This window comes from Centruroides sculpturatus, unplaced genomic scaffold, assembly GCF_000671375.1.
Source record: "Centruroides sculpturatus isolate CEXI.00-Female unplaced genomic scaffold, Cexi_2.0 scaffold2240, whole genome shotgun sequence".
Taxonomy (NCBI): Eukaryota; Metazoa; Arthropoda; class Arachnida; order Scorpiones; family Buthidae; genus Centruroides; species Centruroides sculpturatus.
In genome coordinates this window covers 29,464-54,675 of record NW_019386335.1, presented here as the reverse complement: position 1 = coordinate 54,675, position 25,212 = coordinate 29,464, and the positions used below count along the sequence as shown (strand labels likewise).

The following is a 25,212-nucleotide window of genomic DNA, read 5'->3' as shown; positions in this document are numbered from 1 at the left end:
AATGACAAATTTTAATACCATTAATTTGTTTTTATTGTCACAGAGATATATTTTTAGTGAAATTTTACATACTTACATTTTTTTAAGACCTTTTTTTTAAATGAAATTAAAGAATGTTATATTATTCGTTATAAACTTGTCGAAATTGTCAAAAAAGTTTATTAATTTTTAGTTTTCAGTAACGATATTACTCAATAGTTCAACATTCCAGAGGGTTTCGTCTACCATGATCCGTACAGTACAGTACAAAGTGTAAATTTGCAATACTGTANAGTCACGTTCAAAAATATTCTAAATCGAAAGATTGTAAGAGAGGAAATCATTAATGAGGTTCTAATGATTAAAATTCTAATGATATTTACGATTATTTACTTTAAACTTATATTAAAATTAATTTTTAAATAAATCATTTTAAACCACAATCGCAATATTGTATCGAATTAAGATATATCTCAGTAAATGCATAAGTATATAGAAAATTTATATTAAATTCGACTTGTTAACAAATTTCGATATTTTTTAATATTTACTTTAAACTTATATTTACCTATCTCCCTCCTTGAACAAGAAGTGATCGTCGATCAATTGTTGTTGAGTGGCTTTGTCCATTCCAGTCAATGGATAGTATTTACCCTTCAGTTCACCTTCCATGCTGGAAAGGGTGCTGCTAACCTTTTCTTCCATCTCTTTGTATTGCTGTTATAATCAAATTTTATGTAGTAATTTTTTAAAGCGATTTTTATATAAATTATTGAATTATTTACTTACTGCTTCGGTCAAGCAGGGGTTGAAGGGATAACCTTGCAGACTCCTCCCGCATCGTACTCTAGTTGAAATAACAAATTCGTTGGTTGGGTCGAGGTCGACCAAAGTGTTGATATCACCAAAGTCAGTGGCGGGATGCTTGTCGGTGGATTTGAAACCAGCGTGATAAGCTTCGATGACAGAGTCAAAAAGTGGTGCAAATAAGCTGTAGGATTCGGCATCAGGAGCGTATATACCGACGCCACTGTCCAAATTCTCAACACCTGAATTGAAATTTTAAATATTTATTAAAACTACTAATAGAAATTTTATATTATTGATACTCTAATATTTTCACTCAAAAAGTTACGGATCTGTTAAATTAAATGAAGATATTGAAAAGGTCAATACATAATAGTTAGGCTTTCAGCAGATGGGCTTGAATCTCATTTATTTGAAAGTCGAATTTAACTTTCTGTCATTACCAAGATTATTAATACTATTTACTTAGTTTATAGTAAGCCAAAAGAGAATAAAAGATTACTCTAGTTAAAAAAAAAAAATAAACGTGTACTGAGGCATAAAGTGAGACTAAGTAACTTCATAATAACAGAAAAGTATCAATGAAAGAACGAAAAATTCATTCTCCAAGTCAAATTTAAATTGATTATTGCATGTATTATCATTTACTCTCAGAAGTTACGACTCAATATTGCAAAAACTAATTAATATAATTGTCGATCAAACAGGGATTCGGTCAAACAGGGATTGGAAGGTGCTTTTAACACTGAATTCGGATTGTGTAAGTAGACAATGAAATTTTTTCTTTTCACAGAACACGAGACTCTACCGAAAATCAGTCTAGGCGAAATTCCAAAATCCTTGACCGTGAGACAATCTGAAAGTCATTCCTATTCTAAAGGCTAACAGGTCCAGATTTTGGCGAGAAAAATTGACTAAATTGTATTTGCTGGGATCAAATAACTAACATTCAAAAAAGGAATGTATTGTATATATGAAAAGATAGTGGTTGGCTGTCTTCTATGGATACTAAAATAAGGGGATTGCCCAATAGCGAGTGTGATAGTTGAATACCAGAAGCAGGAGGCACCTTATTTTAAAAATAGACTCTTCTCTCTCTAACAGTGAGCTCCTTAAACGGTCATCCCAGATTGTAACTGAAATAACCTTTTCAACCGATGATTTCTTATAGAACTACTTTAATTATATTCTATTTTCTATTCGCTGCATTAGTTATTTACATTCGTTCTTTTATAAACTTTCTTCTCTAATTGCAAGTTCTTTTTTGTAATTTTATATTGTAAATATTATTGCAAGAGCAAAAGATATATAAATAAATGAAGATTATTTGTATATCTCCTATTACATATTACGCGCTTAATTATTTGTATCATTAAAATATTAATTCTATGTTATTTTTGAAGCTATTTCAAAAATGCAATTAAATTATTAATATAGAAATTTAACACTTAAACTTATTGCATAAATATAACTTATGTAAAAATAGTTTTTATAAATAAATATCCAACACTAAACATTATCCGGTAAGGAATTGAGAGTTATCTTGTAAATTTGGCGCAAGTTAGACAGAACTAGAGTTTGAAATATTTGAAAACAGCGCTAATATGTTAGATACGTAGAGCATACCTGATTGGATAATATCTAAAAGAGTGGCACCCATTGCAGTTTGACGGTTCTTCAGTTCATCGAACATTTCTTTTGTCAAACATTGTTTCAGCAATGATTTGCAATCTTTGGCTTCCTGGAGTTTCTTGAAGCCAGCTTCTAATTTTTCGAGAACTGCAGCATCCACAGGCATGATGACTGTTAGTTTGGTTGTTTGAGCACAAAATAGTAATTACAATTGATGCAAGAGGAGCAAAGAAATCATTCGGGACGGTCCTTTTAATACGTCCGACAAAGGATTATGGGTAAAGTAAGATCATGTGAGAATACTTTAACGATTTTGCGCATGCGAAGTAACTATACGTAGATTGATAAAAATAAACATGGTTCGAATTTTCGGATAATGCATGCCAAGAATCGAAAATCTTTCGATCCTTGTTACTTTCGTGTTCTGTAGGAAAGGTGACAACCGTAATGTTTCCTGGCATTTCCTAATTTAGATTCAATCGTCCAATGGAGTTTATCCAATTGTATTCTTAAGTTAACCATGAATGAAAATGAAACGCAAAATAACATAAAACTAAAATGTCTAGTAAGCTTTAAATATAGAAGCCATCGAGTTAACAAAAATGTTTAAAATAATATAAATATTATTGGTTTTTATGATTGAAAATTTAGAATATAGACTATATATATAAATTAAATACAGAAACTTATACTTTTATTTTGAAAGTTTTTAATAAAATTTATATAAAGTATTTAGCATTTTATTTACCATTTTGATTCAATTAATTCTCTTAATAGTTTATTACAATATATTTAACTTTAAAATTGAAAACAATGAGTAATATTTAGTTAACTAAAGTCTAACTAATCAGTAATTTGAATGTAATTAAAGGACTCTAAGTTCACTTTTTTGAAAACTTTCAAAAAATGGACTTAAAACAATTAGTAGTAATTGCTCTAAGTTCGTAAAAGTTGCATTAATTACGTAAATAATAATATTTAATATAATGAAAAAGAAACATTTACTTTAGAGTATGATTCTAAACGAGTTATCAATACAAAATGAATCTATTGATGGAAAAAAAATGTTTCAAGCTTTAATATCGATAACAAAAACAAAAGCTATATTACAAATAACACAATGTCGTTATGCACAATGACGTTTTCATAATCCTGTATTTCAATAAATATTTAAAAATATTCAAATTTCAAATTTGTTTTATATACTTCAAGCGAGTTTTATTAAGAACGTATTATTTATCCTTTATTGTTATTAACATTGTAAATTTTATTGAACTGAAACGAGTAATTAAAGTAATAACAAATAAGTGTTATAGGAATCAGGTTCTTTCGAAGATCGAGTGAAACTTATTATTGGAATTTTAAGACAAAACAGCGTTTAAAAAGTTGTATCACAATTTTAATGGTAATATGAAATGCAATGAAACTAATTCGTAACAAATGTTTTCGAGGCCTCTGCCTAATCTCCTGTGAAAGGACCTGGAGGATCTTGACTAGTAAATGATAAAGATAATTGAGAATTTAATAAATATTTTCTATTTTGTCTAAATTTTAAAATTTTAGTTGCGACTGCAGGTAGTTTATATTTATATGCAATTTTATCCACGATATAAATCAAAACTTCCCTTGGAAAGAGAGTCAAAAATGATCGTAACACAAATAAACACGAAGTCAATGTGCTGTCACGACATATTGTGACGTCAAGCGAAAATATGACACCATTTTTCTATATAAAATTGATTTTGAAATTTTATAAAATGTTATAAGTTAAAATTTCAAATGCAAAATTTTAAGTATAAAATCATTTAATGAATTTTAAATGGAGTTTTAAACTATTTATTGTATTATTAACTTTAATTAATCTGTAACATTTACCATCCAAAAAATTTAATATATGTTCAACATCTTAAAAGTTATTTATATAATTTTTTAAATTCAGCAATTCAATATTTTATCAGCTGGAATATATATATACAATTACGTAAATGCCGTGTTAAGATCCAATTTGAAAATTTAAAATTTGAATTAAATATCGCTGATAGGTCAGTTAAATCACGTGACTAAAACTTTATATTAAAACGAAACTATCTTGCTATTTTAACGTAATGTAATGTTAAATTATTGCAAGAATAATTATTAAAAACGCGAAATAAAAATAAAGAAGAAACTGTTAAAAATTCAAAAGATTGGTAAAGAAATATAAAAGATTTATATCCAATAAGGTTAAACACTGCGATATAGCGTGATGATTAAACCAATCAGATGACATTTTACAAATGTCAATGTTTTGTTTATATCCTACTTTTTTCTTTTAAGTTTTAAACAATTAGTTTCCTGTATTTAGATAAGCAGTGACGCAAAATTATTATATTGTTTGTCGTATTTTCAATTCGAACCGTTGGCTGCTAGGTAAGTGATCTTTCGCATTTAAACTTACAAAGAATATATCATTAAATCATTACATAATGGCCTATGTTAAAGTTAAAATTTTTAAATCGAGTCACGTGACTGATTCTTATATTATGACGTTCAATCACGTGATTGATTAAAATAAAAATTTTAATACAATAATAATTCGTGCTCTTAGAGTGGATAAAAGGGGGAAAATGATAATAAATACAGTATAGTATTTTCGATATCTTAATATATATTTTGCTCTTTATTATATAGCCTATTATTACGAACAACGAATTCTAATTGATTAAAAATTTTAAAATTCGAATAACGTCACAAATCATAAATTATTATAATTAGTCACGTGTTCCTATTGTAACGCGTGTTTTTTTTAATTTTTATTCATTATGTCTACGATCATTAAAACAAATAATAAAATAAATAGATTTATTTATATTTAAACATGTTTATAGTTCAGTATTAAAATTCATCGACCTGTATTGTTATATATTTCTGTAAATATGTTTTTCCTCTACATATGTCAAAATATGGCTGAATGTTATATAGGTATGTCTTACACTCGGACATTACAAAAAAGGTAACAAGCATATAAAATTATTTTTAAAATAAAATAATATATATATTTTTTATATTATAGGTTAAAATATTATAACAAGGAAGATTTTCTCATACAATTTTAATGAATTGTTTGTTTTTAGATTTTAAGTTTTTTAAATTAATTTCTATAATATGCACTTGCAGTAATATTTTCTATCACGATCGTCACTTTCCTTTGATAGATTTGTGATGTAATTTAAAGTTTGGAGGTCGTCAGAACAAACTGCCGGTAGCCAACCAAAACACTTCTGTCAAACTATTATTTGGAAAAAATGGATTTTGTTTTCACTTATAAGTAATATAATATAATGAACATTTTATTAATTCTCTAGTACTGTTTCATAGCCTAATAAATTCAATAACAAAATCCTATTAACAAAATTTTGTTAATAGGATTTTTTAAGATGAGAAAGAGAGAGATTACATCAATTTTTTCTGATGAAATTTTTAAAAAATTTCTACAAATTTTTCAAATTTTATAGAAAAATCTGTAGAAAAATTTGTAGAATATTTAAAACATGAAAAAAAATGAATCAGAACTTAATATTTAATGTTTTTCCTTTAATTTAAGATACAAAACTATATCTGTTCATTTCTAAGAATCATTTCTGCTCTGTATTTAAAGATTTTTAAGTTATAATTATATATATATAGTATTATAATAACATACTGTATTTTAATTTTATTCTAATCTATATTGCTTTAATTATTATTGATTTAAAATGAATTCAAATAATGAAATTTCTGTTAAAAGTAATAGTTTCTGTTGAAAATTTAATTTAAGTTTNATGTTTAATTACATTTATATCAAAAATTGCTAGGAACTAAAGCGATTAAGGTAGATCTAGCTGTCCTTTACATCCATAAACGTTATATGTCAGTGGAACAAATGGAGTGAGCTTTGAACGTTCCACGATTTTTGGAGACTGTCTATACGCGGGCTTCCTAAGCAAGCCTATATGTATGTTTGTCCAAGAAATTTTTGGATGAAATACAAACCGCACAACTTCAAAATCGCATAAAAAGAGACCTTACAGTATATATTTTTATTCATTATGTCTTTTATCATATGCCCTTTTGTATCAATATTATAATAGCTATGTAAAGTATATAACCTTTTTGGTTTACTATTCCGCAGGACTTCTTACCGGTTCTTATAAATTTAGTTGATATAATGTAATGGTATAGTTTTTCATTTTTTTCTTTTGTTTGCCAGTTCTGGGGTGTAGGCTTTTGCATTCTCTGTATTTGACGAGGAGCGTTAGCGAAGCCTCTTTTATGTGGCTTACAGAATTAAAATTTGATCAATCGATTTTGGATAAACTTTACCATTTTCCATTAATTACGACGAAGAATCCAAAAATATAATAAGGTCACAAAGGCATAAAAATGTTGTACCGGTGTACCAATTTAAGTACAAATCTACAACCGAAATTCTGGTGGACTGGAAGATGCAGAGGACAGAAAAAATAGCAGAGGAAATAGAAAAATTAATAATAGAAATATGGTACTTAAGAAGATGCAAAATGAAGGCCATAAGATTACCAACATTAAGTTTACCTGTATCAGAAGAAATTTATAAAAAAATTTTTGGTCATAAGCCTGCTGATGAGAGACCAACAGGTCCGAAACACAATTATATTGTGTAACATGTGTTCAGGTGAAAAATAAAGACTTTTTTCTGAATTGTTTTCTTAATTTGCAGAACCAGGTCACCGGTATAATAAGTCATAGTAATAAATAAGTCCTTGTAGACAATTTAAGTACAAAAAATAATAAGGATCCACTTAAATGTAAAAAAATAGTGGTTTGTGGCTTCGCTTTGGATATATAGTGGGATTAAAGTGACAATGTCCGTACTTCCGACGCCACTGACCATGCTTAATGGAATTTAAGCGGTCAAAAATATAACACAGCATTGTTTGTATTTCGCGCCTAATGGAAAATAGGCGCGAAATACAAAGAAAAAAACAGGAAAGCAATCTGTGGCAATTGCTTTCTTCTTGGATCGTCTGTCCTTTGGATCGCAAGTACGAGGATAGCCTATTTTGTGGCGACAAGTGCAAGGATCACTTTCTTTCTTTCCGACTTTACCTCAATTCTGCAGTGATACGACAAGTCGCGCGATGTCCTAGTATTTGTCATTATGTAATTTGCCATATGTTCTTTCTATATATATTTTTAAATGCTTTTTTGTATCGTGTCCTCAAACCTTGGAACTTGAATTCGGTCCATGATGGTGTGAATTTGTAATGCACTGCGCACAAAAAAGAGAAAAACGAGGTTACACAATGATAGGGTTTAAGTACCAGGCCTGGACTTTTTATGAGAACCAAAAAACAAATAATAATAATTCAACAAATACGTATAAGTAACAGTTCACAATGCAAATTTTTATTAAATTGAATAATAATAATAATAATAAAACAATTGCAACGATGTAAATCCGTGAAATACATTTCTGAACCTCCCCTTTTTAATTAATGAAGTCGTTATATAATTTACAAAAAAGCTGGCCATTATAAGGTATCGTGATTTTATGACAGACATCCTGGTGCTCAGCGATGGCCATATTTATGTAGGTACTGTACAACTTTATAGGTTAGCCTAAGTAGTACTAATCTATTTTAAAAAATTTCAACATAACTTAGTTATTTAAAGTTAACGAGCATTTATTCATTGTGGCATGGTCACAATGCCAGGCTGCAATTTTTAATCATATCTTTAATTTATTTAATTTAAAATATATGCTCACCACCTCAAATTAGCAGTGGCTTGCCCCTGTACATCATACTTTTCCTTTAACAATAAAATCGTGCCGGTCATCTAACACCTCTCGTGGGAAAATTTTTGAATTGAAATAACGTGACTAATAAGTTATATATTATATAACTAATCTAGTAGTATTAGCAACGATTGTAGCTGATGATGTAGATGATGTCTGGGCGCCATGTAACTAATAGTTTCGAGGGCGCCCAGACAAATTTGAATTAGGGAGTTTGGATACAGTGTTTATACAGTGTTGACTTCAGGCATTTTTCTTTGGGGGAATTTTTTAAGGGAAAAGATTTTCTTATAAAAAATTTGATATGCGGCCCCTTTGGCGAAGGCTCCAGGCAATTACTCCTTTTGCCCATGGGATAATGAGCCACTGGCCATTACATATCATGTATACTGTATACAAATGTTATAGAACTTCGTGTCAAAATTTTTAGGCATAGATTCTAGGGTCAAAATAAACTTAAATCATCAAAAACGAAGCGGATTTTGAAAAACGTTTAGAGGATTCTAAACTTATTTTTGACTCTAAAATATATCCCTAAAATATTGGCGCGGAGTTTTGTCACACCTTATATATATAACTTACATTTTCATCATATAAAATTTTATATGCACATTACTATATCACAAATATAGTGGTATTTTGATATTTAGGCATTTAAAAAACGTTGGTTCGAAAAGAAATTAGACTGTGGAAGCGATCTATGGCACGAAAAATTAAAAACTCGTTCTAAGAGATAAAAACCTATATATATTCTGATACATCATATTTTACTTCAAGAACTCACTTTTATGTGTTACTAGTACGTAAATTATTGTTTTAGATGGAATTGATTAAATACATACATAATTATTTGTACGTATTTAATCAATTCCGTTTAATTATATTTGAAATCTTTAAATTCAGCTAATGTATATGTGGATAATAGCACATCATATATGGATATGAGGTTATTGCGAACCTATTAGCATACTTGTTTTTTGCAAGTAAATCTAGAGATCTTCAGTTATAAATTTCAAATTACTAACTTGTAAGATTTATTTTCCACAATTTTGATAATCAACATTAAATTTGTACTTAGACAAGAATATATATACCCCTGATTGTTATTCAAGCAGATAAGAATATTTAGTTATCAACATATCCCCAATCATTATTGAAAATAAAAAATCTTCTTTCAGACTATATGGAAACTAACATTTTGTATGAATTTTTAGTTGTGACTAGCAAGTGATTCAACAAAAATAACAAAATTTAAGTAGTTATTAAATGAGATTTTTAGTTAATGATACTCTAAGATATCTTATTCATGTATAATAAATAATTTAATAATACAAGGAATTGAATATACATATATAAAGCAAAGAATTGTATGAAATTTAAAACAAGTTCATTGCACCCTAACAAGTACTAAAATTGGAACAGACACAGAATGCAGAACAGCTGATCATGTAACTGCTTAATAGTATTGTAGTAACCTAACTGAAACAATAATTGGCAATGTTAATAAGATTTTTTAAATGAGAATCTTGAAAACTGCAAATTATTCATGTAACAAAGTTAGGACAATGCATTTTAAAAAACTATTGTAAAAATATTCTTAACTTTCATTATTATTGCAAATTGAAATGCTAATTTTGCATACTAAGCATGATTTTAAGCATTACTTTTCAAATGATGAATAAATTAATTAAAATTTGATTTATGAACTTTTTTATTTTTAAATTGATGCCATACTTTAAAATTCTATATCATCATCATCATATTTTAATAAATGTGGAAATGAATACATTTTTATAATAATAGCTATCTGTCATATTATCACTGACGTCAAAGTAATCCAAAGATAGAAAAGCTGACAAAGTAAACCCCTCAGAAGAAAGAATATGGCCTTGGAAGTTAGAGCAATTGCCAATTACTAGACATCCTTGAATATTTCAAGGTCTGAAAAAAGAACAGACTTGCTTCAATATCATTGTAGTTTGAATATTGATGTCTTTTGCTATTGCCTATTAGACTAATAGAAAAAGAAGAATGCAAAGCATATGAATTATACTTGATTCTAAAATAAGATATTAATTTTTAAATTAATTTTAAAAAATATTTTAAATTTGAGTTCTCATGTTGTTATTTAGAAAAGATTATGCTCTTATATGTTAAATTTTCTTTTAATCTCTTTTGGGTTGTATAAAAATTTTAAAAATATGATCTAGATTGTACATTTCTGGAACAGTACCTAAGTATTTTCAAGTATTTTTGATTAATAATGAAATAAAACTTTATAAAGATAAATTATTTCATTTATCTTTAATAATTTTATTTGAATCCTTAAATAGTTTAATTATTATATCTACACAAGCATAATTATTTGATTAAAATTACTGTTGTTCTATAAATTGTAATCTCTAATTTATTCCTACTCTTCTGATATTTTAAGAAATTTTGATAAAACTTAATTAAAAATAATTTATAAAAAATTTCTAATGTATATAAGTGAAATTAATTGATTACTAATGTATCAGAGAGAAACTAAATATTGATTAGAACTAATCACAAAGAATTACTAAAGCAAATTAATCACATAAAGCTCTGAAATTTACTTAACAGCAGTATATTATTATTTTATACTGTCAACAGTACATAAATAAATTTTCCTGATGTAAATCAAAAATTATTTTATAGATGTACATAATGGTCAACTTGTTTTGCATCATCAAATTTCCATACCTGTAAATTAAAAATTGTTGTTACATTTATCACATTACAATAATTTAACTTCTTTTATAATGGTAATCTTAAAAATCTTTCCCTAAAATTTTTATATTTTTACAGGAAATAAACATAAGTTCCACATATCTGTTGAAATAGAACTTGTTCTTTATATAAACATTTTAAATTGTTTGATTCTATCATTAGAATATTCTAATTAAAGACAATCTACAAAGACAAATTTTTTTGGGGATACGAGTCTGTAAAAAAATTTTGATGATCTCATAGACTAGAAACACCAATCCACTCTCAGTAAATAGCATAAATACAAGTTTAATATTTATATGCCATACGTATATAACTTGATCTTAGAATTTGTTTTTAAAACAAAACTACAAACAGTTCTAAATACTGTGTCAATGTACTTTTTCTTCTTTTAATATGATATACTTTATAATGTAATGACAATAACAAAGAATTTACACATCTCTTTAGAATAAATGATTGTTAATAACATTTGCATATGGAAATAATTATCACTTTTGAAATATATTTATGCATAAACAATAATTTTCAAAAATTCTTAATTTTTTTCAATAATCATTTCATTTAATATTTGTTAAAGCTGCCTAAAATTTTCTTAACATCTTGCAATAAAACAATTTCTGAATAATTATAAAATGTGATATACCAATGTGAGCAATCAATTTTTATATGTAGAAAATTTTCTATGAAATGTATGACAAAAGTGAAAAATTTCCATATTCAAATAACAATTTCTTTACCTGCGATAAAATTTAATAATCTTAGAAAATACACAGTATAAATGTAATCACTCTTTCTCTGAAATATGCTATATTTAACACATTGCATGTAAAACAACGTCATTAGGAATCCACTGAATGAACATGCAAGTACTTCTGTCATTACAAACGCTTCATTTCTTGTCCATAAACTTTATAAGGAAAAATTTATACAATTAAACTGTACACAGGAGAATATATAACTAAAATGTGCTTAGTAAAAACATTGTGCTCATTGACTATCTTGTGTAGAAGTATGCACATAATGGACAATGAGTATTATTGGAACTGCAGTCCAGAATATTCATATTGTGGCAGGACTCAATGGATGGAATTCCATCAGTATTAATTAACTATATATTTAAGGAGTTCCTGTAATAAGGCATTCAAGCATTAGTGGCTTTTATACACTTGATTCAAACTGTCCACAAGGACCAGAATTCATAGGTATCACTTCATCTGCATTTGTAACATGTTCTTCTTCTTGAAATTGAATAGATCTTGCTTTATAACAGACTAGAGCATCTACAAGAAATGCTGCAAACATAATTGCAGCAGTAAGGCCATGAAACACCATTCGAAATTTGTCTGGATCATATACTCGACAAGCTCCGGCTTCCCCACAATTATCTTCCCAAAATAAACAAGCAGAGTCAACAACAGCACCATAGATAATAGGACAAGGCACGTTTCCTAATAAAAATTAAAAAAAATAATCTTTTAAAATATAATAATATAAATTTATTTTTAATGAAATATTTATTTAAATTAAACTGAGTTTTACAAATAATAATCAAGATAATACTTAAATTAGGAATTTGAAATTGTTCTATTTAATTTCATTATCTATTTTTAAACTTAAGTTAATATTCAAAAATGGTATAAAATGTATAATAACATACTTCTTAATTTTAAAAGACTTTCAATAAATGTTACATAATATCTAAAACAATTTCATTAATTGTGTTATGTTTATTGTAATAAATATTTGATGGATAGTTTCTTCAGAAATAAAATGTGGCAAAATTTATATGTAAAATTTTGCAATTCTAAACTAGTATGTATTCTTTAATTGTTATAAATGAATTTTCAAATTAAAATATATGTTAACAATTAATATGTTAATTAAGATAATTGAGTTCTTTCTCTTAAACATTTAACAGATTAAAAAATTGTGTTTTATTTTGTAACAGTTGATTTTATTTATCATCAAATAGAATATCAATAAAATATTGAAATTTTCTATTAAAAGAATGCTTTTCTGTTTATTCCACTTTTGCATTATACAATTCATAGAAATCATTAATCAGAAATGTAAAGTACAAAGCTGAATCATCTTCTTTCCTCTTCTTTTTATCAAAATTTCATTCAAGAATGGATGAATGTAGGCTACCATTGTTATACAATATATGATTTTTTTTGCCAAGGAGTTAATTATAAGTTTCAGTTAAGAATAAAGTTTGTAATAATATTTAATTATAATATTTTATTGATATAATATAAAATCTTCTTCTTCTTGGTGCCATATCAGATTTCTGACATCGGCGACACCCGGTGTAGATTAGTAAGTAGTTAATAATACGCCAAGGTGTTACTAGGGAAGGTTAGTACCCAGAGTGGTTTCCCGTTGCCTTCTCTGGGGCGTGATGTTACGCGAGGGGAAAGAATGCCTTCCGGGAGGACTTTTATGGGGAACTGGCCTCCTATTTAGTCGTTATCGGCAAGGAGAAAACCCAGAAAACTGCAAGCAGCCAGCCTGTCCGATCGCGGCGCGAACCCACGACCAAACTCCCAGGGTATGAAGGCCGCTTGGCCACTGGTGGGCACATAATATAAAATACTGTTATGAATAATAAAAGCAAAAAACTAAATTCTTTTAGAAATAGACTCAATGATGAATTTCTTAATTTAAGTTGTATATTATTTTTATACATAAAACAATTAAAACTGTACAATTGAATAATTATTATAGCATACAAATATTCTTTGCTCAACTGATATTTTTACTACTACAAAAAGTTAATTTTGCTTATACTAAAACTGAAAGGCAAATTTATTGTTCTGAATTAGCGCTTGCATTCCACCAATCAGTTGACAATAAATATTTGAATACATACATACATACATACATACATACATACATACATACATACAGGGTGTCATGTTAAGACCACCTAAACTCTGCAGAGCGAGAATCTTCTCTTGGAGTATATAAAAAATGACAAGAACAATATCTCTATGACTGATAGTGTTTGAGAAAAATGCAAAAGAAAAAGTATGATGTCACATCTGGTGCACAGAAATAAGCTTTACTGGAAACATGAACATCGTTATTTGCATATGACATTATGCTTACATAGGAAGATGCTCAAAACGACCAATCTTGCTTTCTTGTCTTCATGCTGCATTTCCTTTTGTGGACAACACAATGCTGGATAATACAGCCATTCTATGGTGTACACATGCATGCCTCGACATGCACAGTGATCATTTTGAGCATCTTCCTATGTAATCAAAATATCATATGCAAGTACTGATGTTCATGTTTCCAATAAAGCTTCTTTTCTGAGCACCAGATGTGACATCATACATTTTCTTTTGCATTTTTCTTGAAAACTATGGGTCATAGAGGTATGGTTTTTGGGTCATTTTTTTATGTACTCCAAGTGAGGATTCACACTCTGGATAGTTTATGCAGTCTTGACAAGACACCCTGTATATATCAGCATATTTAATATTGTACTTATTTCATTCTTATTTACAAACTACATAACTTAATGATTTAATATATATGAGGTTAATAATTGGGAAGTGTGATGTGTACATGTACTAGGGGTATGCCTTTGCTCGTTTATCCTACAATTCTGCTCCAAATTTTTGTTCTTAAATGTTATAATATGCAAGATGGATTGGTTAATCTGAAAATGCTACATAATATTATAATAAATACATAATATTCATAGAACATATTAAAAATTTATAAAATATACTGAGGCAACTTTCTTACCAAACAAGCCAATGGCAAAAGATATCAATCCTAAAGCCATTGCTTTATCTTGAGGATCAACACATCTACAAATGTAATAAAAAAATAATTAGAAATCTTTTAAAATTTTATTTGTAACATCTAACTTAATCATATTTGTAAATCTAACAATATTGTATTCTATTATTTTCAAGACTAATAAAAAAATATAAAGAATGATGAGAACATATGTATTACATATGATACTGTACATTCTCATTATTAATGAGAATGCATTGTAATATATGATAAAAATATATCATTCTTCATACACCTTTCTAACATACATAAGCTTGTCATGTGTTTTTATATATAAAAATGGATAGAAAAGAGGGGCCAAGGTACTCAATCACATTCAGTAATAACTCTTACCTTATCAGATTTGGTATTCGACACTGACAATGTTTATTGAAAGAAAATTTTCATAATGCAGCTGAAAATAGTACAAAAGTGCATATCAAGTGGAAATATAAGAGAGCAAGTGTTTTCATGTAACTCCCCAGTTTTTTGTCATTAAATTTATGATTAATACATGTTAATGTTAACTGACATGCTAAAATGTCATTATTAAAAAGTTTATATATTTCACTTGTTATTTAAACTAACTTAATGAAAAACAAACTTGACTTCTTAAAGTAAAAAAACATAAAAGAAAATTGAATATTAGAAAGTGCAGGTTGTTATTGTCTTTGTATTCTGTTAAATTCTATTTCAAAGTTGAAATTGAATGTTAAATGAATGAAAAATGAAATCCAGAGGAATTAACAGCATTTTCTATTTGTTTTCTAAAATGAATTTGAATTATTTTTAATTTTCAAATTTTGAGTAAAGTTTTGGAGCCATAAACATGAACTAGCAAAATCATTATTTCATATCTTACAAATATAAGACACAAGCAGATATTTCATATTTGTTATATGAATTTAAATATTTTTGATGAAGCCATAAACATTGTGATATCTCTTAATTTTTTTGTTGGATTCCACACTTGCCTCTACTAAATTATCTAACAAAAAAGACTTGCAAGCACTAGAATGAGGAGTTTGGCAAATTCAAAAAAAGTCAGAATTGTCAGTCAAGTGAGCTGGTGTCACTTGACTGACTCATTACACTGAGTTTAGTATTTGGTCATTATTGTTATTTAAATTAAATGTTGTGATGCTTTAAATTACAGAACAGAAAATTTGCTGTTTTATATAATTTTCTATTATGAAAAGTTACCAAGAACTGAAGGCTTATGCAAAAACATCCTGAATTTTCTATGCTTACAAAAATTTGCTCGCAGATTTTTTAATAAGTGGTACTGTACAAGAAGTCTGTCTATAATAGAAAAAAAATGTCATGAACAAAAAGTTATCCGAGGAAAGATATCAAGATATTCAACTATGCTTATAAATGAATCCCACAAAATCTGAAGCATTTATCTCAAGAAACTGGTTTATCTTAGTTTTCTGTTCATATTGCTATGAAAAAGATATAAAGCAAGATCATCCATGAACTTTTTAGGGCCAAAATTTGATTTGTTTATTTATTTAGAGTTTCAGTTGTTATTTTTAACTTGACAGTAAATAAGTGTTCAAGATTTAAATATTTCTCACTAATAACATCTCAGTAACAATGGCACCAAGTCTGACTTTGTGGCATCATCAAACATTTCGTGCCATCAATTTGTGATTTTGATCATTTATATACATACATAATATGTATACTTCTCTAAATAATTATACAATATTTATAAATAATATTTAACATTATAGTTCTATAAAATGTGATTATTAATCTTGGTAATTCAAAATCAGTTATTTTTTAAGAAAAATAGGATTTTAGTCTTTATTATTAAGAATCTCAGATTAAAATAGTAGTTTAATAATTTTGGATCATTATAAAATCTGTCTTTAGCAGTTAAAATTTTTTTTTACATAATGAATTTTCTTTTTTTAGCTAAGCAGATTTTTCCATCTAAAACTTAATTTTATCATTCAGATTAAGATAAGAGAGACTAACTTGAGATTTGCAAAATATATTTATAGAAAAAAAAAATACTAAACATACTACTACTGCCAGGTGCTGCTTATAATAATAATAAAACTGCTAACTGACTCATGAGTGTCTCTTCAGAGAGACAGAAGGGTTTATGATTGTCAATACAATATCAGGTCATAAATACAAGAAACTATATTTAAGCACAATCTTGAAAGATAATATTCACAGATAACACCTACAGGAAATGTCACATCATGCATGAGACTATATAATATATCACATCAGATTGTAAGCTTTTAATATAAACTGACTATTTACATTGTCATAACCAAATAGCAAATATAATACATCAAAAGCGTGCACACAAACACAAACTTCTATTCAGGAACAATACTACAAATACACATTTCAGATGGTCTTAGAAAACAACACAATGAAAATCCATAATCACAGATTAAAACTATCACAACAGACCAGTAAAACAAAACAAAATCATATACATTATAGAGAAAGCTGTTCCAAACACTCACAACAAACAAAACACATACACTAAAAAATTATTAAATATTCAGAACTCACCCACAAGAAGCATCTATGGAGAATGGATAAATTACTTATTATGCCAGTATTCCTTCCTGGTATAGGCATCATACCATATACATGTTTCCTAATGTTGTGAAGTCCAATGTTTTAAGACTTTTGTGTATACAAAAGTCTTGAAACATTGGGACTTCACAATGACACATATATCACATTATACTAAACACTATCATACTAAACACATGCCACATAGTCAAATTCTTAAACAAAAATATATACATGAACAGCATATAAATAAAACTTTTCTGTAGTTATGCCATGACTTTAGTCTGGCATAGCACTAGGTATCTGTATATACACTGTGTAGAAAACACTCCACCAATATGATGATAATAATAATAATAAGTAACTTTGAATGTTTAATATTAAAAAATTATCAAAAAAGAAATATATTGATAGACCAATTTTACTTTTTTATTTTCATAAAATAAATTTCTTAAAAATTTCAAACAATCATATTCATTCCGTTCTGAAGAGAAAATATATTCAAGCACAATTTTCAATTAAGATCATCATATTTTTTCATGAGTTCTCTTGAATACAGTTTCTGATTTAAGAGTTATTCACTGTAATTCCATGAAACATTGTGAAAAAATCAAATAGTCTGTTTGCTGTTTTACTAGTTATAAAAAATGCTAAATAAAAAATATAAATAATAATGAATGTTTTGAAAAAAATTTCACTTTATGAATATATGGGAAAACTTGTGATAATTATCATACTGTCATTCTCTAAACATGCATCTGCCAGTTCTAGTATTTTCTTTTTATTACTGTACATATTAATACTGTGTTTTTTAGTTAAAATCTTTTCTGAGTAATTTTAGTGTGCAGGATGGAATTTAAGTAAATTCTACTTTTCTTATATTTATACATTTTCTTCCTTATTTTACTGTTAAATCTTAAATGAGAAACAATATGTGTGAAATTTGTAATTTGATCGCATTCCATTACATACCAAGCTTTCATAATAATAGATTCAAAAGAATTAGAAGTATTCTAATTGCATATGAATGATTAGAAAGACAGAAAACACAAGAGAATAAAGTAAGAAAACATAATTTTAAGAACAGTATATCAAAAATTATATTTTAGGACACACATTAAATATATAAATTTGATGCATACTAATACATACGAGGTCTGTTCAAAAAGTATTGGACTTTTATTTTTTCCGCGTAAACCAATGATGCGCGAGAGGTCTCTTTCGGTGGAGTTGTGGAGGGGAGAGTCATGCACAGCCCTGAATTTTTTCCCGCCTTCAGGAAGCGTCAGTCATTGGTAGTCGGCCTTTGAGTGAGGATATGTAGTGAGCTCTCATCGGATTCCACTAAGTTGGAAAATGACTGAACAACGTGAGCAGTGATATTACAGTGATACATCAAATTTTGCCAAAAACCTTGGCGATACTCAAGCGTAAACCATTCGCAAGATTCAGCAGGCTTTCGGGGACGATCCTCGAGGCCAAAAAAAGCACGGCAAGTTCGCAGCAATATCAAGGTCATGTTGACAGTTTTTTTGACTCTTGTGGGGTGGTATATCGTGAGCACGCACCACAAGGCCAAACCATCGCAAAGGAGTACTACCAGGAGGTCCTTCGTTGTCTTTTCGATGCTGTGCAACGCAAACAACCGGATCTGTGGTCGAGCAAAACTTGGCAGATCCATCATGATAACGCATCTGCCCATTCTGTGAATCTGATTCGGGCTTTCGTCGCCAAACACAACACTCCTGTGGTTCGTCACACTCTGTACTCTCCCCACATGGCTTCGTGTGACTTTTAGCTATTTCCCAAGCTGAAAATGCCGCTGAAAGGAACCCGATTTTAGTCGAGAGAAGACGTCGTGCGGAATGCGATGGACCAGCTGATGGTCATTCCAAAAGATGCGTTCCAGCAGTGTTTCCAGCAATGGCAGGAACTCTGGGAGAAGTGTATACACTACCAAGGAGACTACTTTGAAGGGGATTAGGGTTTTGTACCTCAAAATCAATAAGTGTATTTTTGCCGACCAAAGGTCCGATACTTTTTGAACAGCCCTCGTATATTGAATTATGTATGTATGTATGTATGTACGTATGCATGCATGCATGTATGTATGCATGTATGTATCAGTTTTTATATAATAAATTTAATAGTATATGCAAAAATATAAATTTTTATAAAAAGAAGGAAATATAGTATAAGAGTACTACTGTACATTTAGTATGTCTAAGTAAGATACAAATTTTATCATAAATATAGTACAGTTTCATGTTTATGTTTAGGTATACAGTGGAACCCCGGTTAACAAATGCCCTGGTTAACAAACTTTTATTTTTCAAAAATTTTGTCTCAGATAACAGACAAAATTTGGATAACGAATGTAATGGTTTTTTGTGTCAAATTTTAATTGCTGTTAGGCATGCACGAGTTAAGCATTGCTTTTCTGAGTGTTTGTGCTAAACTTCTTTTTTCAGTTTTGTGATTTATATATTTAATCAATATGGCATCCAAGAAAGAGAAAAGTGATAGTGGCAATAGAAAACAACAATGTGCTATTGCATTTGAGAAAAATTGTGATTAAAAGAGTAAGACCATCAACTTTAGATCAATTTCTTGTTCCTTACCAAAAGAGACCTTGACTTGAAGAATCTCCCAATGAAGTGCTACCCGTTATTTTTTTGGAAGGGAATTTCCCTTCTAAGCATTAAGCTCCATATATCTCCACTCCTCTGCTACCAACTACAACAAACAAAGGTATCTAAAGTGCTATTTTATTAAATAAAGTTTACATGTTTGTTGCTATAATGATAGATACTACATTTTCCTATATTTTCATCAAAGAAAACCTACTGTATTTTACAAATAAAATCACAAAAATTTTGGAGGCTAGAATGAATAAATTGCACTTGCATTATGGCATATTGCATTACTTTCTATGGGAAAAATTGCTTTGGTTAATGAACAGAGTCACGAAATGGATTAAGTTTGTTAACTGGGGTGTCACTGTACAAAAATCTAATCTTTTCTGAACCTACATTTCATATTTAAGATTAATAGTACAATTACTTAAGGTGGTATCTTTTCTGGACATAACAGTATCATATAAGGCATCATATTGAATAATATCAGAAAGTGATCCAATACTAGGTTTTTATTCAAAATCACTCATAACTGCTTTTATGTGTTGATAAAAATACTGTATATCTGGCTATGGTGGTACATTTATATTTACTTTTATATGAAGTGATCAAGTTTAAGTTTATAGAAAGTTAAATTATAAGATTTTCATTTTCATCTAACATGTTTTGAATTTGACATATGAAAAGGAAATTCTTAAAATAAAATATTGTAAACTTGGACTGATGCTTATTCTTGATTATTCTGTTTTTATTATTTGTTTTTTTTATTATGCATATGTACAAGAGAATTCTCACAAAGCATTTTCTGATTGTTTTACTAATATTATATTGTAGTATAAAAGCTGTTGATAATGGTTATTATGTAACTGTACTGTCTAATATCTGTAAATTTTGATTTATTTATTTCATTAAAGTTATTTTTTTAGAAACTGATAAGTAATAATAGTTATTTATATTACTTACTTTTATTTTATAAACTTTGAAATAATATTTATTTTAAAATGAATTATAAATGAAAATGGATCTTCTCAAAATTCATAAAATACCACTGTGGAATTATTTTATATGTCACTGGCTATTAAAATTACAATATATATACTTATATTATATATATAGATCAATGAATTACAGTATAATTTACATGCAACCTTGATTAATGTTTATTAGTTTAGTCTATGAAAATAATGATACTAAATTTATCAGAAATCTTATCAGTCTTCAACTAAGCAAATTATATTGTTTATATTTAAAATTTAAATTTAGAAGAAATGTATTTTTAGGTAAAAGAAAGATTAGAAAATTTTTAAACAAAAATATCAATATTTAGCTCTAAAACTCTTATTTTCAATACATTTTAATTTTCATAAATTATACTTTCATTATATTCAGGTTGTGTCAATTATCTTTTCTGTTTATTATTGATATTGTAATAACTTTTCTCTTATCATAGGATTCAGATAAAGTTATTCAAAAACAAGATTCTGAATATATAAAGAATTTACATGTCAATTTTCTGTGATATGCTAATTTTTTGTTTACTTGAACTTTCTTTATTTGATTAATTATAATTATTTTTTTACATCAAAAATTTATATTTTAATTTTAAACATTATGCTTACAATTCTAGGTTTTATTATAGTTTATGGATAGCAAAATCAATAGACTATAATAAAATTATATAATTATGAAAGTGGTCTAAGTAAAAAATAGGAAAAAAATTGAATTTATTTTGTAAACTTTTCATAAAATTTTACAATTACATAAAAAGTGTTTTTAATTTTTACAAACTCAAAAGTTAAAATATCTCCAAATAAAAAATATGACAGACCACTTTCATAACCACTGGCCCATATAATATTGTATCTATATTTTTTAAATTCGTAGAGATGTAAAATATTTTTTGTGTTTTTTTTATTATTTATCATTTATTAAAAATAAATACAATTTCATTCATTTTAAAGTGAAATGTAGTATTTATAATATAATAAATAGAAATATATTTTTCAAATTTTTTACTTGTTTAAAATATAATTCATTTAAAATATATTTGAAATACAGGGTTATAAATCCATGAAACATTCTAAAAATTTATTATTCCTAAACAACAACATGATACTATATTTTTTAACATTAAAATTAAAGGTAAATGCTCCAAGTTTTTTTCTCAGGAATAGTATGCATGCCTAGTTGTGTTTTGTCACTAGGAGGTAATAGTAGCAAATATGACACTAAGCAAACATGAAAAATCATTTTGCATATTGAAATACTCAAGAATCTTGTCCATTGTGTGTGTATAGAGACAATTTTAAACAGAATTCCATAAGGAGCCACCTGTGTATAACACTGTCCTGAAATGGTTTGTGAAATTCTGGGATGAAAACTGTGCATCTTGTTCCAGATGTCCAGGGCCAAGTGAACAAATTGTGGGTTGTGTTAAACAAGCCTATGAGTGTAGTCCCCACAAGTCCACTACATATGCAAGTTTAGAAATTGGCATCTTGCGACCAACAGTTGGAAGTGCTGACATGTGCAGGAGGAAATATATTTTCATCTAGACGTCTGCCATATCAGCAAAGGTAGACACACTGAGCATTTGTGACTCATGTAAAAAACTTGGAGAGTTTACTTTTATGTCAATGTTAAAAAATATAGTATCTGTTGTGCAATTTATGAATAATAAATTTTTTAAATGTTTCATGTATTATAACCATGTATTATAATCAATCATTTGAAAATGAATGACTATTTAATGATAAGGTATATAAAAATTAGTTTATACATAAATATATTTAAATATTTAAAACACGTTGATCCTGTTAAATTTACATACCTTAGAGTCAACATCATTGAACCAACTTCTGATGTCGAATGAACAAGCACAAAAAACGAAAACACAACAATATACCATATCAAATTATTACATGTTAATGGACAATACCCTGCAACAGCTGTAACATTAGCAGCCAAACATTGGCAATCAGTATATAAAACCTGAAATGAAAAAGTTAATATATATTAAAGTCTCTTGGCATTACACCATAGAATTTATTATACAGCAAAATCAATGTGATAAATTAAATAAAATCAAGAAACTCACTGAAAAATTGATTTATGATCTATTATTATTATATAGAATATCAGAATATCATTAAAAAAATTATAATAGACATAGAATATCATTTAAAAAATTATAATAGAAATAGAATATCATTTAAAAAATTATCATAGAAATAGAATATCACTTAAAAAATTAAATATTTATGAATTACAAGGTATCTAGATTTAATCTTTGACATCTCATAGAATGTCTGTATCCAAGAAATGAATTTTAACCACCAGCTGCCTGATTTAAGAGTATTTGTTGTTATTAATTTACTCTACATTTTAAATTACATCTTTTGTCTTATTGTTGATTATCCTTTATTAAATTTATTATAAATAATTGTAAATAATAATAATATTATATATATATAGCTAATAATATATTTTACAGAATTTTTGTAAACTGCAAAACATAAATGTGGAGAATGTTGCAAAGTAATGTGAAATATCAGGGTTGACTTGAAAGCAGCTAGGGACAAAGCTTCTATTATAATATAATCTTGTATAAATCTAAAATAAACTACAAAGTTTTTTATATATGTTAATAATAATTTAAGGAAATATACAGCAATAAATTTGACACACTTTAAACAGCAATATTAGATTTTTACATAATTTAATCCAGAAAAATTTAGGTAAAATAAATCATAAAAACAAGAATCAATTAAATATAGCAAGGCCTTCTTTTATGTGGGATTGATTTATGCAGATTCTGGTAAGCAACACACAATTTTTCATGGGTAGCCTGTCCAGTTATGTCAGGTCTGATCTATTACCCTTTTATGAACTTATAAGAAGCATAGTAAAAACCCTCTTAGTGCCCACAGGGTGGAAGAATCAAAAATGAGAGGGGAGAAAAGATATTTGTATTTTTGCAGATAGAGAATGGTTAGATTAGATGCATAGGAGTAATTCTGACCATTAATGTACATGATAACTATTCTGTTAAGAAATTTATTGTGGAGTAAAAATAATGGTATAAAATTAGAATGAATTTTCTACAGCTTAGATACAGAAAAATTATCAGAATGAAATAAAAACAGAATATACTAATGTGGACACAAAGATAGCAGAATAAGTTGCTTGTACTGTACACAAGTTTTATAAAGTAAAAATAAAACTTATGATACTACAAAAAAAAATTAAAACCACAACAAGAAGATAGTGTCAACACATTTTAATGTTTTCTGTTAATTCTAAATGGTTGTGTAAGTGTCTAGATCAGTTTTTTTCAACCTTTTTTATTTCATTGCATACTTGAACCTATAAATGAATTTCTATAGCACAAATTTACATGAAAAAATGTAATTTAAAGCTGTTTGTAAACATTCTATTGCCATATTACTTACCACTTAACATAATTCTTTTTATCTATATTTTTTGTGAATTAAATAAAAATGTATTGTTATTTCTTAAAACAGCAGCATTGGCCTCTATTGACAGAGAAAAAAGATTCATTGTACTAGAGGTTGCTAATTATGACGTATTATAATCAAAATATTTATCAAATCTAAGACACCAACAAATATAAGATGCACTCTATTTCCAGAAATATACTAAATCTTGAAAAAGTGAGCCTTGCATTCAAGTAAATATGATATATATATACCATATTTTCTTGATTAAACCCTGCTGTGGTTTATTTTTAAAATGCATATATACCCTGGATTTGTTAGAATATCCAGGATTTTTTTGAGGCTAGGATTTATCATCTTTCAACAAGATACAAGTGGGTAAACACTGAAAAAAATTCTTAATTACTTGTACATTTTCTGAACTATCAAAACTATTTATTGACTGTATTTATGGATTACATCTACAACACTTAAAATAATTACTGTTTACATAATTAACTAGATTCAGCATCTTCCAATTCAGTTATTACATTGTCATTCATGTCTGATTTGATATTTCAGGAATCAAGACCTTGACTATCATCTGGTTCATACTCCCTATCTCTTTTGGAAAGAGATGGCAAGTTTGAACCAGTTTTCCTAATTACCCTTTGGCTGATAAGCTCTCAACTTGATCATGACTTTCTTATGCTCAATATTCAACAATATTTATAATTTTATTTAAAAAAAATGTTTCCATGAACTTTGGAATAGAAAGTGCTGTCTGACTTCAGACAATTTGAAGCAGTAGAAATTTAAACTT

At 27.6% G+C, this 25,212-nt stretch overlaps 2 protein-coding genes across 2 annotated transcripts in view; both read right to left on the bottom strand.

The window, feature by feature from the left end:
* Positions 1-534: 534 nt before the first annotated feature.
* On the bottom strand, positions 535-2,663 carry LOC111614586 (arginine kinase-like). Its single transcript, XM_023355957.1, has 3 exons — positions 2,413-2,663; positions 769-1,028; positions 535-696 (listed from the first exon to the last, which is right to left on the bottom strand). The coding sequence occupies exons 1-3, from the start codon at positions 2,582-2,584 to the stop codon at positions 544-546; spliced, it is 585 nt and encodes a 194-aa protein (XP_023211725.1). The 5' UTR covers positions 2,585-2,663; the 3' UTR covers positions 535-543.
* An 8,950-nt stretch (positions 2,664-11,613) lies between these two features.
* Positions 11,614-25,212, bottom strand: part of LOC111614585 (solute carrier organic anion transporter family member 3A1-like) — a 30,939-nt gene continuing 17,340 nt past the window's right edge. Inside the window, exons 5-7 of the mRNA XM_023355956.1 lie at positions 22,784-22,944; positions 14,732-14,796; positions 11,614-12,417 (exon numbers count right to left, since the gene is read on the bottom strand). Of these exons, the coding sequence (XP_023211724.1) occupies positions 12,128-12,417; positions 14,732-14,796; positions 22,784-22,944 (516 nt within the window). The 3' untranslated portion in view covers positions 11,614-12,127. The remainder of the gene's footprint in view (positions 12,418-14,731; positions 14,797-22,783; positions 22,945-25,212) is intronic.

Bases quoted from the DNA above. Each gene is read 5' to 3' on its own strand.
- LOC111614586 (XM_023355957.1), bottom strand. From the start codon at position 2,584: ATGCCTGTGGATGCTGCAGTTCTCGAAAAATTAGAAGCTGGCTTCAAG. The intron at 1,029-2,412 runs GTATGCTCTACG...ATTTCAATTCAG, and splicing joins TTTAGATATTATCCAATCAG to GTGTTGAGAATTTGGACAGT. The intron at 697-768 runs GTAAGTAAATAA...TGATTATAACAG, and splicing joins ACCCCTGCTTGACCGAAGCA to CAATACAAAGAGATGGAAGA.